This window comes from Saimiri boliviensis (genome assembly GCF_048565385.1).
Source record: "Saimiri boliviensis isolate mSaiBol1 chromosome 16 unlocalized genomic scaffold, mSaiBol1.pri SUPER_16_unloc_1, whole genome shotgun sequence".
In the NCBI taxonomy this organism is placed as follows: Eukaryota; Metazoa; Chordata; class Mammalia; order Primates; family Cebidae; genus Saimiri; species Saimiri boliviensis.
The window spans coordinates 564,014-578,871 of record NW_027412499.1 but is presented as its reverse complement, the minus strand read 5'-3'; the positions used below and the strand labels follow the sequence as shown (position 1 = coordinate 578,871).

Genomic DNA, 14,858 nt, shown 5'->3' with positions numbered 1-14,858 from the left:
GCAGTGAGTGAGCGACTCCAAGTTCATCAGGAGAGACTGTGACGTGGCCCATTGGGAGGCTGGGCCCCAAGAGGCAGAGGAAGGAGGCCCAGGCCAGCCCTGTCCTCTCTCTGTTCCCTGAACTCTGCAGGACAGTCCCACATGTCCTAGGAAGCAGGATATGACTAGAGCACAGCCAAATAGAAACATAGAATTTCAACCCAGCCAAATCTGTCCTTGAAGGGGAAAGTCATAGCGCACAGGATTTGCAAAAAGCACACTGTCACTCACCAGCATGTCAACGCTGGAGCGATAGACGGGTAAGCCAGGTTCCTGGGGGCAGAGACGTGCAGTGAGGCTCGTCTTTGCAGCATAGCTTGTGCTGTCTTTGTTCATTGAAAGGCTGCAGGAAGCCACCTTCCATCCCTTGCACTTGTAGGGCTGGCAGTTCAGATAATAGGATTTTATACCTGGATGAAATCTTGGAAATCATTCAGTCTAATCTCTTTTTTTTTTTTTTTAACCGCCTCTTTGAAAGAACTAAAAATAGAAATCCAAAGACTAGGCGCCAGGCCGGCCTGCACCGTCTCTGAACTTCGGCCCTGGGGCTTGGCCGTAATGAGCCTCATCTGTTCTGTGCAGTGGGTTCAACTCCAGCTGAATACTAGAAATGCAATGTCCCCATTTCCTTCCAATTCACGTAGAATTGTATATTCTTCCCCTACACGGCTTCCCATACTGAGCTGTCTCACCGTCTCTCTGGACAGATGAGTAAACTGTACCCGTTCCCCTTCTCAGTTTGTCTTCTGTGTGGAGAACGGTTTCTCCTTTTTAGAAACTCACAGACTGTGAGTGCAACCTGGCGGAAGATGTACAGAAACATTTGAAATGCGCATGCCAGCTCCTGTGAAGAAGGAGGCAGCTCTAGATGTCATGACGAGGAACGATCGCCAAGATAAATTCAGTGGAAAGGGCAGCACAGAAGAGACCGAGTAGCACGGTGCCACGTGTCTACGCATAGTGTCGCTCAAGCAGGATACGTGAGGAGCAAGTGCCAGCGGGTGCCTCTGGGGAGAGGAGCTGGGGACACCAGTGGGGAAGAAATTCACATGTCGGCCGGGCGCGGTGGCTCAAGCCTGTCATCCCAGCACTTTGGGAGGCCGAAGCGGGTGGATCGTGAGGTCCAGAGATCGAGACCATCCCGGTCAACCTGGCGAAACCCCGTCTCTCCTAAAAATACAAAAAATGAGCTGGGCATGGTGGCACGTGCCTGTGGTCCCAGCTACTCAGGAGGCTGAGGCAGGAGAATTGCCTGAACTCGGGAGGCGGAGGGTGCGGTGAGCAGAGATCGTGCCATTGCACTCCAGCCTGGGTAACAAGAGCGAAACTCCGTCTCAAAAAAAAAAAAAGAAATTAACGTCATTATTATTATTTTTTCTCTCTATTCTACGGTGTGAATTTACTATTTATTAAAAACTGAATAAAATGATAAGCTGGACATGGTGGCTCATGGGTGTAAACCCAGTACTTTGGGGAGGCTGAGGTGGGAGAATCACTTGAGGCCAGGAGTTCAAGACCGGCCTGATCAACATAGCGAGACCCTATCTCTACCAAAAGAAAACAAGATTTTTTAAAAATCACAAAATACATGAATAACCTTTGAACCCCCCTTTCTACTACCAAGAAAATAATTGAACAAGTGCACAAAGATGTGTCCATGAGGATAATTATCACAGCATTGTTTACAATAGTGAGAATGTAGAACTAACCTCTAGGGTTCATTACTTATGATACATTCATATCTAGACTCTGTTGATTTTTTTAAATGTTTATGTTACTAGAAACCGTGTGACTTATAGAGGTTTTTAGAAGTTTGAGAGAAATTATTGCCCACTACCTTAAAACAAGGCTTTTTAAGAGTGACAATTACAGACACAGGTAACTTTCGATGTTTTTACCGATGTGTAATGTAATGACTCTTTCTTTCTTAGTGCACACATGTAATCTTAGACAATGCTGATGTTCTGAGTCCGTACCGACTGAATTCTATCCAAAAGAACCACGTTCATATTGCAAACCCAGATTTTATATGGGAATCTATCAGAGAAAAGAGACTCCTGGATGTAAAGAATTATGATCCTGATAAGCCCCTGGATGTCACACCGCCTCCCGATCAGAAGACGAGCGGTCCTGGTAGGTATTTCGTAGCAAGCTCTTGCCGTATCATAGGTGCTATAGCACACACTTGGGTTTGTCAAAGATACGATAGACAGATCATTGTCCAGAAATACGCAAAAACCATGAGACTTAGGACTTCAGACCATGGACAGAAAACTAGAGGACAGAAGACCACTTTAGCAATAGACATGGATTTCTTGGTATCCAGCCTAGTAGCATCCGATTCAAACTGGCCACAAAACATGGATCGTCTCAGAAAACCTGATCGCGATTCTAAGGAGGAGGAAGGAAACGACTTTGTGTCCAGCCGTGATCACTACACCCTTGGGACCGGAAATGTGGATGACCAGCGTTTCGCTTCAGAGATTCTTTCCAGCCGGGCGCGGTGGCTCAAGCCTGTCATCCCAGCACTTTGGGAGGCCGAGGCGGGTGGATCACGAGGTCGAGAGATCGAGACCATCCTGGTCAACGTGGTGAAACCCTGTCTCTACTAAAAATACAAAAAAAAAAAACTAGCTGGGCTTGGTGGCGCGTGCCTGTCATCCCAGCTACTCGGGAGGCCGAGGCGGGAGAATTGCCTGAGCCCAGGAGGCGGAGGTTGCGGTGAGCCGAGATCGCGCCATTGCACTCCAGCCTGGGTAACGAGAGCGAAAACTCCGTCTCAAAAAAAAAAAGAAATTCTTTCCAAACAAAAGATTGTCTCCCCAAAAGAAACATATTTTCTTTACCAACCAAGATTTTATTTTGGAATCTGTCCAAGAAGAAAGGCTTTCCACATAGGAAATGATCCTCTCCCTGCGTGTTCCTCACATGTACCCCAAAACATAAAATGCAATTAAAACAAAACAAAAGAAATGCACTCTTCCTGAGTCGCATCAAAAATCAAACAGTTCTGATAAATATCAGCTTACAGTAAGCACATGGTATGTGTCAGATATGTAATGACTGGGCAGGGCGGAGCCTCCTTAGACGATCGTCCAGAAATGCTGCTGCAGTCATCAGACTTTCTCAATGTCCCAGCAAATGATAGTCATCACAGAAATAGACAAAACGGTAGACTCTTTTCACATTGAAAACATATTGTATGACAGCCAGCATAATTTATTCAGATTCCAAATCACTACAGATATCCCGATGGTCTTTGGAATCTCGACAGTAATTAAAACCGGACAGAAGTCCTTGAATGAAGAGTTGTTCCTAGGTATCACAATACTATAGATAGTGTCACTGTTTCCCTGAATGAAAAAGATGAAGAAAAGCTCATGTAGAGCCCTGGAGTTTCCCTCCTCTAAGTTAGAACGTCTCCAGCTCCTTCACTCGTGAGGTGCCGGCTCTCAGGAACTCATTCTGATCCTGCGCACTTCAAGAGGAAAGTGCCAATTGCAAACTGTCTGGCTATCAATGAGTTTCAAATGATCTCAGAGGAGGATTCTCCTGACATGCCTATGAAAACGGAATTCGAGTCTGCTCTATCTTACAACGCTGTGCCTTCCTCTCACAGTGTCACACCCTTCTCCTTTCCCACTGAGTCGTCCTTTGATCACCAAAACTATAATTCATTTCAGGATATATTTATGAATCAACAATTCCAGCACTTAGGTTAACGAATGATGAGCCTCTGAGCAGTCAACAAGTGTGCTGTTTGCTTTATTTCTAGAAGCAAAAACCGACGACGTACGCCTGGACCGCGCCGCAGAGGAGGAAGACACCGTGGAACTCGATGAGTAATTTCCCTCTTTCTGATTCCTAGGACTCCACAGAGTTTGCAAAATCTTGTGTAAACCTCAAGCACAGTATTAAAATTCTATTTGTAGACTTTTTTGTATTTTAATTTGAGTATCTAACTCTTTACTGATTTTTTTGAGACTTTTTACTTCAACTAGTATAATGAGCATTATTTTTTTTTTCCTTTTCTTTTTTTTTTTTTTTTTTTAAGACGGGGTTTCACCGTGTTGGTCAGGCTGGCCTTGAACTCCCGACCTCAGGTGAGCCGCCCGCCTTGGCCTCCAAAGTGCCTAGATTACAGGTGTGAGCCACCACGCCCGGCCTAGTGATCATTATTTTTATCTTCTCAGTCTTATCTGAGATTGGATGCAATGATTAAATTAATTGATTTTTAAAAAGAAAAGACAGTGATGATGAGATTTGGGTAGCCTCTCATCCTATTACTTTTCTGATCAATCTTTAGAGTTTGTTACTTTTGCCTGATATTTTCAAAAATGGAAATAACAACAGCCTTCCTCAAATGGAGTGTGTAAGTCTAAAGTTCTCGATGGCTGCTGAAAGCATCCCCAAAACATCGGGTTAATTAGACATCACATTCAGTCTTGTTCTATTTGTTACTAATCATGTTTAAAGAGAAGAGAATCCAAAATGAAAACCACAGATTACGAGAAGTCTGACTCCTTTATTTTAGAGATGATGGACTGTGGTCCGCAGAGGAGTGACATAGCTCCTGAGAGTCAGACCCAAAGCGAACACAAGTAGCCTGTCCCCAGAGTGTGGCCCACTTCTCTCTGCCTCTGCCTGTGCCGCACGGACACCATCTTCCAGTGCAGAAGCTACGGCCCTGGGCATCTGAGCTGGAGAAGGATGCAGAGGAGGCATCCAGCTCATTTCCAATGATCTTTTCACAGTTTCTCCCTCAGGAGGCCTTAGGTACTTACCGTGTATTTGGTAAGAAATCTATCATCTATTTTATAAGGATCTACAAGAAACAAGCTATGAAATTCTATTGAGCCTACAATCCATTGTAATGTTAAAATGTTAATTACACACCTTACACATTTCAGGTTTTCGGCAGAGAAGGTTGACATTTCCCGTCTTCCTCAAGATTTCGAAGTCGCAAAATATAACACCTTGGAGAAAGTAAGAATCTGATTTCTAGTTAGAAAAAAAGAAAAAAAAACAAAGCCTGTTTGAAGGTCATTGTTTTGAACAATTGTGCATCTCTTAAATATCGTATATCTTAAAATAGGAATTGATTTTAGTATTTATTTCTTTATTTCGGGGGAGACCGAGTCTCGCTGTGTTGCTGCTCTGGAATCCCCAGGCTCAAGCCGTCCTCCCGCCTCAGCCTCTCACAGTGCTCGGGTTACAGGCCGGAGCCGCTGCGCCCGGAGCCAGTTCTTACCGGCCAAGACAATGCTTATGTTTAGAACTTAATATCTAAATTTTTAGTATTTATATTATAAAAGTAATGCATGCTCATAGCAAACATTGTAAACAGTAGAAAATACCAATACGGCATTAAAAATAACAGTCTCTTCCCTGTTATTAACAGTGTCTCGTATTTAGAAAGGGAAGGTTTGACACTCAGTAGGCATACTATGTTGCATTTCAATTCCTTTTGCATTAGAAAGAAAAACAAATTTTTTTTTTTTTTTTTTTTTTTTTACAAAGTCACGCAAATGAAAATCAACACTAGCGTCTGGTGTGGCGTCACTCACCTATGCTCCCAGCTACTCGGGAGGTGGAAACAGGTGGATCTCTTGAGCCCAGGAGTTTGAGGCCATCCTGGGCGACACGGCAAGACCTCTGTCTCTAAAATATCTATACAGATATAAGTTGCCCCTAGCCTTCAAAGTGATGTTTCATTTGTATTTTTAGATATGTTAATAAGACATCATTTGAAAATAACTTTTTCCTCCTTGATAAAGAAAACCCGAAAAATGGTACGGTATAAACACACACAGATCTATCTCTGGTGAAAACACGGGAGAGAAACACACCAAAATCTTCATAGGGATTGTGTTGCTGTCATAGGATTTCGGGTGATTTTAATTTTCTTCTTGATACCTTTCGGTATTTTCTAAATTGTATCTCTCAATGAACACATATTATTTTATCATTATAGTCAACATTTTCGAATGGCAAATGGCATTGGATGTTTCGAGAGTGCAGCTTCTGAAAGCACATCCCCTTTTCCAGGTGGGAATGGCGGGAGGCCGGGAAGCCGTGCTGGTGGAGCTGCAGTGTTCCCGGGACGCCAGGGACTGTCCTTTCCTGATATCCTCACACTTCCTCCTGGCTGACGGCATGCAGGTAAGGCTGTTTAGATCGATTCCTATGCGTTTGCTGACCTCTGTTCAGAACTCATTTCAGTGAACCAGCCATCCTGCCAACTTTTTTCTTCTTACCCGGTGTCCTGGCTCAGGCTGCCGTTAATACACGCAACGGGCCGGGGAGCTTAAACAACAGACATTGATTTCTCACGGTGCTAGAGACTGGAAGTCCAAGGTCAAAATGTGGCAGAGTTTATTTCTTCTGAGGTCAGGCCTCTCTCTTTGGCTTCTAGATGGCTGTCTTCTTGCTGTGCCCTCACATGGTCTTCCACCTGTGGGCATCTGTGCCCTCATCTCTTCACATGAGGAGAGCAGTCATGTTGGATCGGGGCCTACCCCTGTGATCTCTCATTCGTTAATCAATTACCTCTTTAAAGGCTCTGTCGCCAAACACAGTCCCGTGTTTGAGGTCCTGGGATTTAGGACTTCAGCAGATGCATTTTCTGGGGGTTCGGTTCAGCCGTAACACCTGGCGAATCATTTTGCAAAGGGGAAATGTGTTCCCTTTGGGAGTATGGGGGGTGAGGACCTCACCCCCGAGTAGATCAGCACTAGAAGGGAATGGTCACTGGGGGCAGGGTGTATAGCAGTTCTGCTCTTGTTCCACATCCCCTACAGGATAGTTTCCTGACGTTTACACCTCTGAAAGCATCCCACTGAAACACTTCATTAAGCATCTGTTATGTATCAAGCAATCTACTAGGGCTGGCACTCAGAGCTTCAGAAAAGCTTCACATCTTGACTCTCAGAAATCACTGTCTAGAAAGAGCTAACACTCATCATTGCAATCCACAGTGACGGCTCCACTTCTGAATACGTCTATGAAGTATTGAGGGCTCAAGGTCACAGAGCCCTGGGAACAACAAGGGAGGCTTTGCAGAGGCCGTGACCTTTGCCCTAGGTCAGTGTCAGGTCAAGAGCACAGCTCCGGTCTAAAACAATCGTGAGACAAAAATAAATTCAGAATTAATACCTGAAGTTTAAATACAATGTCGCAACACCTACCGGGATCCTTTATCGAGTAGACATTCAGAGTTACAGATCTTCCCCCGGGCCCCCGGCTGGCCGAGACACAGTCTTCCTTTATTGCCCAGGCTGGAGTGCAGCGGCACCATCTTGGCTCACTGCAACCTCCACCTCCTGGGTTCGAGCGATTCTGCTGCCTCCGCCTCCTGAGTAGCTGAGATGACAGGCACGTGCCACCACGCCCGGCCCATTTTTGTGTGTTCACCATGTTTGCCAGGCTGGTTTTGAACTCCTGACCTCGTGATCCACCTGCCTTGGTCTCCCAAAGTGCTGAGACTACAGGCATGAGCCACCATGCCCAGCCTACAGATCTGTCTTGGGCCGGGAAGCAGTCACTTCCCAGTGGGAGTGGCCCTCACAAAGGTCCACACAGGCTCCGGGAGCTTTTCCCTCCGTTTCCACTCCGGGTGTCAGCTCAGGTACAAGAGAAGAAAACTCACATCAGATGGATGTGAGATCCACTTGACTCGGAAGCCCCCCCCCACAGAAGCCCGTCGCTCCTGTCCCATTGTTTTGGGTTCCCGACGCCCTCGGGGGACATACCCAGTTATATGAGTCTCTGCTCTCAGGCAAGCCCAAAGCCTGGCTTTCCCACCACTGAACCCTCAGGCTCAATGCAGTCTATCAATGAGAGGCCACAATGACATAAGCAGTTTTGCCTGCTGTTACGGCGGACATGCCATCTTTATCAGATTTCCATGGAAACAGAGCAAGAAAGCGAATCCATGGTCAGACTGTCCAAGAAGGAGAAGCGTTTTTGTTCACTTTGTACCCCGAGATGTATACTGTACTTTGTGGAGGATTTCGTTGTTCGGGCAAAGAGTAAGTAACGACGAAGTGAAAAAACCTGACCGAATGTGTGATTGTTTTCTGCATTGAGAGAGGAAACTGTAGCACTGTAGAGGCCAGGACATCCCTCAGGGTGCCTTCCTCCCTTAGCAAGCCTGAGTCTGCACAGAGTGCCCCTTGGGTGAGCCCGGTTTGCTGAGCAGAGGAGCCTTGAGAGCAGTGAGCCTCAGCCAGCTGTTCTGCTGAAGAGGATTTTCCAGCTTGCCCTTCGGCCACATAAAACCATGTCGTTGGAAATCTTCCAAAATGATGTGAAATTCGACCTTCTTCAATGGAGTGACTTCAACAGGCACTTCTTTTGACCAAGTTTCAGAGGCATCCCGCAGCCCCCTGTCCGAGAGGGCAGCTGATCCTAAGTAGAGTGGCTTCCCGGGGGCCACACCCCCAAGCCGGGGGCTCGGCTGACGCCTACAACACCACCAGGGCTCCGAGTCGGGGCAAGTTCTCCCAGATTCTCTGGGGTTCATGTGAGGATCACCGCCCACTACAGGGGCAGGAGTTTCCCAGAAGAGCAGAAGGTGCTGCCTCCATCGACAGTTGGGGATGAGGGAGGAGCCGGGGCCTTTCTTCAACACATGGGCAACCGAAGAGCTTTCCGCTGGGATTTCATTTTTGCCGTGTGCCTGTCTCTCACAGTTGTTCCTGTCTGAAGTATTTTTCTTTTCTTCCCCTCCCTTGATTTATTTTTCTCATTTCCAAAAAGCTGGAAAGCCAGACTTCAAAGCTAATTAGAATGATTTGTAAACAGTCCGTAGGCTTGGAAGGAAGCTTTGAGTGACTCTCCGGTGAAACAAATGATCTTTTCTGTCTGCTGTGCTTTCTGGAGCTTTTTCCCCTTTACCTCCACATTGTAGTCTTTTTTAGTAAGATCGATGGCTCACGCATATCAGCCCAGCACTTTGGGAGGCCGAGGTCGGTGGATCACAAGGTCGATAGATGGAGACCATCCTGGCCCACATGGTGGAACCCCGTCTCTACTAAAAATACAAACAGTAGCTGGGTGTGGTGGTACACATCTGTGGTCCCAGCTACTAAGGAGGCTGAGGCAGAAGACTTGCTTCAACCTGGGAGGCAGAGTTACCGTGAGCCAGGATGGTGCCATTGCACTCCAGCCTGGCAGCAGAGTGAGACAACGTCTCAAAAAAAAAAAAAAAAGAGTTTAAAATTTTAGTAATTCTGGTCGAGCATGGCGGCTTCTGCCTGTAATCCCAGCACTTTGAGAGGCCAAGGCAGGCAGACTGCTTGAGGTCAGGAGTTATTCAAGCCGACATAGTTGAAACCCCGTTTCTACCAAAAAATACAAAAAAATGAGCCAGTCGGGGTAGCACACGCCTGTAGTCCCAGGTACTGAGGAGGCTGAGGTGGGAGAATCGCCTGAACCTGGGAGGCAGAGGTTGCAGTGAGCCGAGATCGTGCCGCTGCACTCCCGTCTGGGTGACAGAGCAAGACCCTGTCTCAAAATAAATAAATAAAGGAAAAGACAAATAATTTAAAATTCAAGTAATAATTTGAAAAAAACTAATTTCTCAACTTCTTCATGTCAAGGAACTAATGCTTTATGTTCAATCAAGCTAGATATGTAAATAATTACTGTACTTTTCCTATATACCATAATTCACAGACTAGAAGACGGTTTGCTAGAAAGAAAACCTCTGAAGATGCAAGTGAATACTATGAAAATTACATCGAAGAACTGAAGAAACAAGGATTTCTACTAAGAGAACATTTCACACCTGAAGCAACTCAATTAGCATCGGAACCATTGCAAGCAGTAAGATTGATTTCTACTTTTTGGTTGTTATTGATTGAATAGTTTTAATAGAAATGTTTTCTCTATTACAAAGAAAAAAACCGGGCCGGGCTTGGTGGCTCACGCCTCTATCCCAGCACTTTGAGAGGCCAAGGTGGGAGGATCACTTGAGGCCAGGAGTTCGAGACCAGCCTTGGCAACACAGAGGGACCCGTTTCTTGGTTTTTTAGTTTCTGTAGAAATGGGTCTCTCTGTGTTGCCAATGGTGGTGTGCCTGTAGTCCTAGCCACTCACGAGGCCGAGGCAGGAGGATCACTGGAATCCAGCAGTTGGAGGTTACAGTGAGCTATGATCATGCCGCTGTACCCCAACCTGGGCGATACAGAAAGACCCCGTCTCAAATAAATAAATCGATGTCAGGAGGGAAGAGGAGGAGTTCAGAAAAGGAAACGTGACCTCAGAGAAAGGCCTGGCAACGGAGTGGGGAATACATGGTAGGATGAGCCGTGAAATGTATCGCTTCTTTCAGCAGCAGTCTGAGAGCTTGTGAGAGATCTCTTTACAACCTAGGCCATCAGTCGAGGGTCCTTAACCCCGATTGCACGTGTTAAATGCCACAGACAGACCTAGAGCTTACAGGGTGAAGGAAAAAAGAGAACAGGAAGAAAAGGAGGTAGAAGGGAATCAGAGAAGAGAGAATGGAGGCAGACAGAGAGAGGATCCCGCAGTTACCTGGCTGGCGATGACTCTCTCGGGCTGGGATCAGTCATTTCTCCTCACACCTCCGTTCGTTGGCCTTCACACGTTGACTTGTTGGTGGCGATTCTGTTTTATTGTTGCAGTGGCTTTTGGAAGAAGTCATGAATTCAAGCACTCTGAGCCCAGAGGTGAGCGATTTCGTAGAGATGATTTGGGCAGAGGCCCTGGGCCACCTGGAGCACACACTTCTCAAGCCAGTGAACAGGATCAGCCTCAACGACGTAAGTCTGTGTCGCCGAACCCCTGTGAGAAACCCACCTCCTGGTTGATTGGCTTCAGTCGTAACACTTGTGTGTGCATGCCGGTCTGACTGCTCTGAAATTCATTCCTGAATGTTCTTTCCTCGTACCTTGAAGAAAGGGACCACTAAGAATACTAAGGAAAAAATAAGCATCCGAGAAAACTAGACATCCCTGTCTGTAAAATATCAGCCTCGAGGCCTGATGGAAGGCAGGCCTCTGGCGCTGGCCAATCAAGAGGACCGATCTTTTGCGCCAAGAAGTTTGCAGGAAGCCGGAGGGATATGGGCGGTCTTGGTCCCCAGTTAGATTTCCAGACCCCAGCCCACTTCCCGGTGACTCCACGGTCTCGTACCTTCCGACTGTCTCAGGAAAGGCAGGCATGCCTCGAGAGCACCAGGAAACGTTCTGCCCTTAAGTAGAATCGCAACTGAGAGAGCAGGCAAACGAAGGTGTCCCCAGTGGTACGACTTAAGCAACCGCATTGCTGTATTGAAATAAATAAGGACGATTTTCCTCCGCGGCCTTAAGCTGATTTATCTCAAGGAAAACATGGCTTCCTGGGGCAAAGCCTCTGAAGTACTTATGTCATTAGAGACATCTTGAGGAGATTTTTACCTCTGGTCTCATTCTGACACCTTCCTAAATTTCTCCTGTGAGAAGCAAGTCTCTCGCAGTGGCATGAGTGTTTCTCTCTCTGCATATCTGTAGGGAGATGTGTCCCCATCTACAGAGAACTGTGAGACTCTGCTTCTTTGGTCTAGTAAAACCGAGCCCAGGTTTGCAATCATCCTCATGGCATCAGTGTCACCACTGAGCTACGTCTCCAGTAAAGATGGGCATCTGCTCTGCGATAGCTGTTTGGTAGAAAATGGATAGTTTTGACGTGTCCAGCAATCGTTTTGGATATTTTTGTGCGTGTTCCTCAATCTCTGTATCAAAATTTCGTTTCAATAAGCCTGTGTGGTCTTCTGTTGAAAGGTGAGCAAGGCCGAGGGGGTTCTCCTTCTAGTGAAGGCAGCGCTGAAACATGGAGAAACAGCAGAGCAACTGCAGAAGATGATGACAGAGTTCTACAGACTGATACCTCACAAAGGCACGATGCCCACAGAAGTGAATCTGGGACTATTGGCTAAGAAAGCAGACCTCTGCCAGGTAAACCTCGGAAACACAGAATTCAGTGGATTAGAAAGTCTGTTGGGGGTGAGGGTCTTTAAAACTCTGATGATTAAGGTAACACTGAATCATGAAATTCTCTCCAGAGTCGTGCTAGAAAATAACTTGTTGAACCGTTTTAGAAAGCCCAGGGTCCTTATGAAAGTTACTTCAACCGTCTTTTCAAGTGTGAATAGGTTGGCATGGTGACATAAATGCAGAAATAGGTCTAGAACTGCTATCTTCTGAAATAACTTTTCAGGCCCCGGAATGAGTTAGGATCCTCTCTGCAGAAGAAATGGGAAACCGCCAGTGACTGAAACAAAGAGAACATTTTCTTCCTCAGACAATGAGAAATCGAGCTGTGGGCTGCCTGCTGGCCCCCGTCACCCCAAGACTCAGCGTGTCAGTGTTATCGGCAGGGTCCCAGCCTCTTTCCATCCCTCGGTACCTCCTGTAGAGCGACAGCTCTGCTCTCAGCCCAGCTTCCTCGTGATCCACAGATAGCTGCAGCAGTTCATAGCATCACATCTGTAATAGCTCTTTCTGTGTCTCCTAGAGAAAGGCCTCTGGCCGACTCCTCTTTCTCTGGTCAGAATCGAGTCACGTGCGCAAAGCAGTCACTGTCGAGGAGACTGGAGCCACTGTGGCTGCTCAGAAATGGGCCGTCTCTTCTGAGCTGCCAGGAGAGGAGCAGGCTCAGTGAGTAGAGGAAGGTGTCCCCAGCAACCAGCCCTGCCCTGGACGAGGCTGAAGTCACTCTTTGGCTCCGCATGGCCTCATCTGTGTATGCAGGGATTGGGCCAAGATCAGAGATCTGTGTCCTAGACTTCAGAGGAGTTTAGAGACGTGAAGTTTTGCATGTTTGGGAAATGATCGCTTTCAGCAGATTCCTAGAGGAATCAGTAATCCAGAAGAAGGAAGGAACTGGTCAATGAGAAGATACAAGACCCTTCCAGATTTAAAATTCTGTGATTTACCTGACATCCAACATAAAGGATATCAGTGGGCCAGGCGTGGTGGCTCACACCTATCATCCCAGCACTTTGGGAGGCCAAAGCAGGTGGATCACCTGAGGTCAGGAGTTCGAGACCAGCCTAGCCAACATGACCAAACCCGTCTCTACTAAAAATACGAAAATGAGCCAGACATAGCGGTCAGGAGGCTGAGGCAGAAGAATCACTTGAGCCTGGGAGGTGGAGGCTGCAGTGAGCCAAGATTATGCCACTGCATTCCAGCCTGGGCATGGAAACTCTATCTCAAAAAAAGAGCACAACTCCATTTCAAAAAATAACAATCATCATCATCATCTCAGTCATCAGTGTTGCTAAGAGGGAATGTATAGTGCCCATTCAAATATATTTTCTTTTAAATTTATATTTTGAATAGATACTACATCTGCATGATTCAAGAGGCAAAATTATGTTCAAAAGATAGACTCAGAGGAATCCCTGTTCTATCCTGCTCACTCCACCCTATTCCCCTCCCCAACTCCATAGGTAACTAATTTTATTCATTTATTTTTGTCTTCACAGTTCCTTAATACAAATACATGTATAAACATAAATTCTTTTTTTTTTTTTCTCTGTCTCTCGGGCTGGAGTGCACTGGCGCGATCTGGGCCTACTGCAACCTCCACCTCCTGGGTTCAAGCGATTCTCCTGAGTCAATCTCCTGAGTAGCTGGGATTACAGGTGCCCGCCACTATGCCCAGCTGATTTATGGATTTTTAGGAGAGACGGGGTTTCACCATGCTGGCCAGGCGGGTCTCGAACTCCTGACCTCAAGTGATCCACCCGCCTCTGCCTCCCAAAGTGCTGGGAGTACAGTCGTGAGCCACCATGCCCAACCGTATAAACATAAATTCTCATTCCCATTTTTGTATCCAAAGACTGTCTTTGCTGTTCTGCATCTTGCTTTTCTCCATGTATCCCGGAGGCAGCTGCCCCTCGTTGTCGCAGTCCACTGTGGGATGGGCTGCACTGTGGGCTGTACCCTCCTGCCAGGCCTTTGCTGTCTTTTTTGGATTTTGCTGCAACAGACAGTGCCCCAGTGAATAACCTTGTGTGTTTGTCATTTGGCCCTTGTACAGGATTGTCTCTGGGATGGGGCCTGAGAAGGGCTGGCTTTAGGGATAGATAGTAGCTGATTCTCTGCTAAGCTCTGCACCCTTTTGCCCACCTACCCTCAAAGAAGGAGAGTTTCTGTTTCCCAGAGCCTTACCGAGAGCATGGTTGTCAAACTCGGATGCTTTGACTAACCTTAGGGATGAGACGTAACCCCTCAGTGCTGTGAGGCGGAGCACCTTTCCGGACAACTGTGGCCATTCATTTCTCCCGCTGCAAACTGTCTGTTTTCTTTCCTTTGTTCTTTTGGGTCCTGCCGCTTTTCTTCGTGCTTTGTAAGGATTCCTCCTGTGTTAGAAGGTAAGCCTCTGTGACAGGAGTTGCAGATATTCTCTCGTTTGTCTTTTTACTTGGCTTCCAGTGAGTTTTTGGTATCAGTGGTGGTGGTGAACTTGTTTTATTTCTACCCCACTGAAGATTTTTTGGCTTTGATACAGAAAAACGCATCGATCTTTGATGGCTGGTGAGTTTGAGTTATAGTTGGAAAGGCCCTCCCCATACGACCGTCATAAAGATGAGAGACAAGAATTGCTTGAACCCGGGAGGCGGAGGTTGCAGTGAGCCAGGATTGTGCCATTGCACTCCAGCCTGGGAGACAGAGAGAGACTCCATCTCAAAAAATCATCATCATAATAAGATGTGACAACAGCAAGTCCAGAGACTAAACGGAACCCACCTTAAACTGGGGCTGGAGTTCCCTTCTCCGAGCTCCAGGATTCGGGAATAGACAAAG

The 14,858-nt window shown here is 46.7% G+C and overlaps 1 protein-coding gene across 3 annotated transcripts in view; it reads left to right on the top strand.

Annotated features, from left to right (window-relative positions):
* LOC141579950 (protein mono-ADP-ribosyltransferase PARP4-like) overlaps positions 1-14,858 on the top strand; it is a 96,134-nt gene that overhangs the window by 8,562 nt on the left and 72,714 nt on the right. Inside the window, exons 3-9 of one of the 3 annotated variants that reach the window (XM_074392504.1) lie at positions 1,971-2,172; positions 3,815-3,881; positions 4,950-5,025; positions 6,088-6,201; positions 9,718-9,867; positions 10,689-10,826; positions 11,826-11,999. In XM_074392504.1, coding sequence (XP_074248605.1) covers positions 1,971-2,172; positions 3,815-3,881; positions 4,950-5,025; positions 6,088-6,201; positions 9,718-9,867; positions 10,689-10,826; positions 11,826-11,999 — 921 coding nt within the window. Of the gene's footprint in view, positions 1-1,970; positions 2,173-3,814; positions 3,882-4,577; positions 4,827-4,949; positions 5,026-6,087; positions 6,202-9,717; positions 9,868-10,688; positions 10,827-11,825; positions 12,000-14,858 lie in introns of those variants that run through there. The other 2 variants (XM_074392505.1, XM_074392506.1) reach the window with 2 other exon arrangements.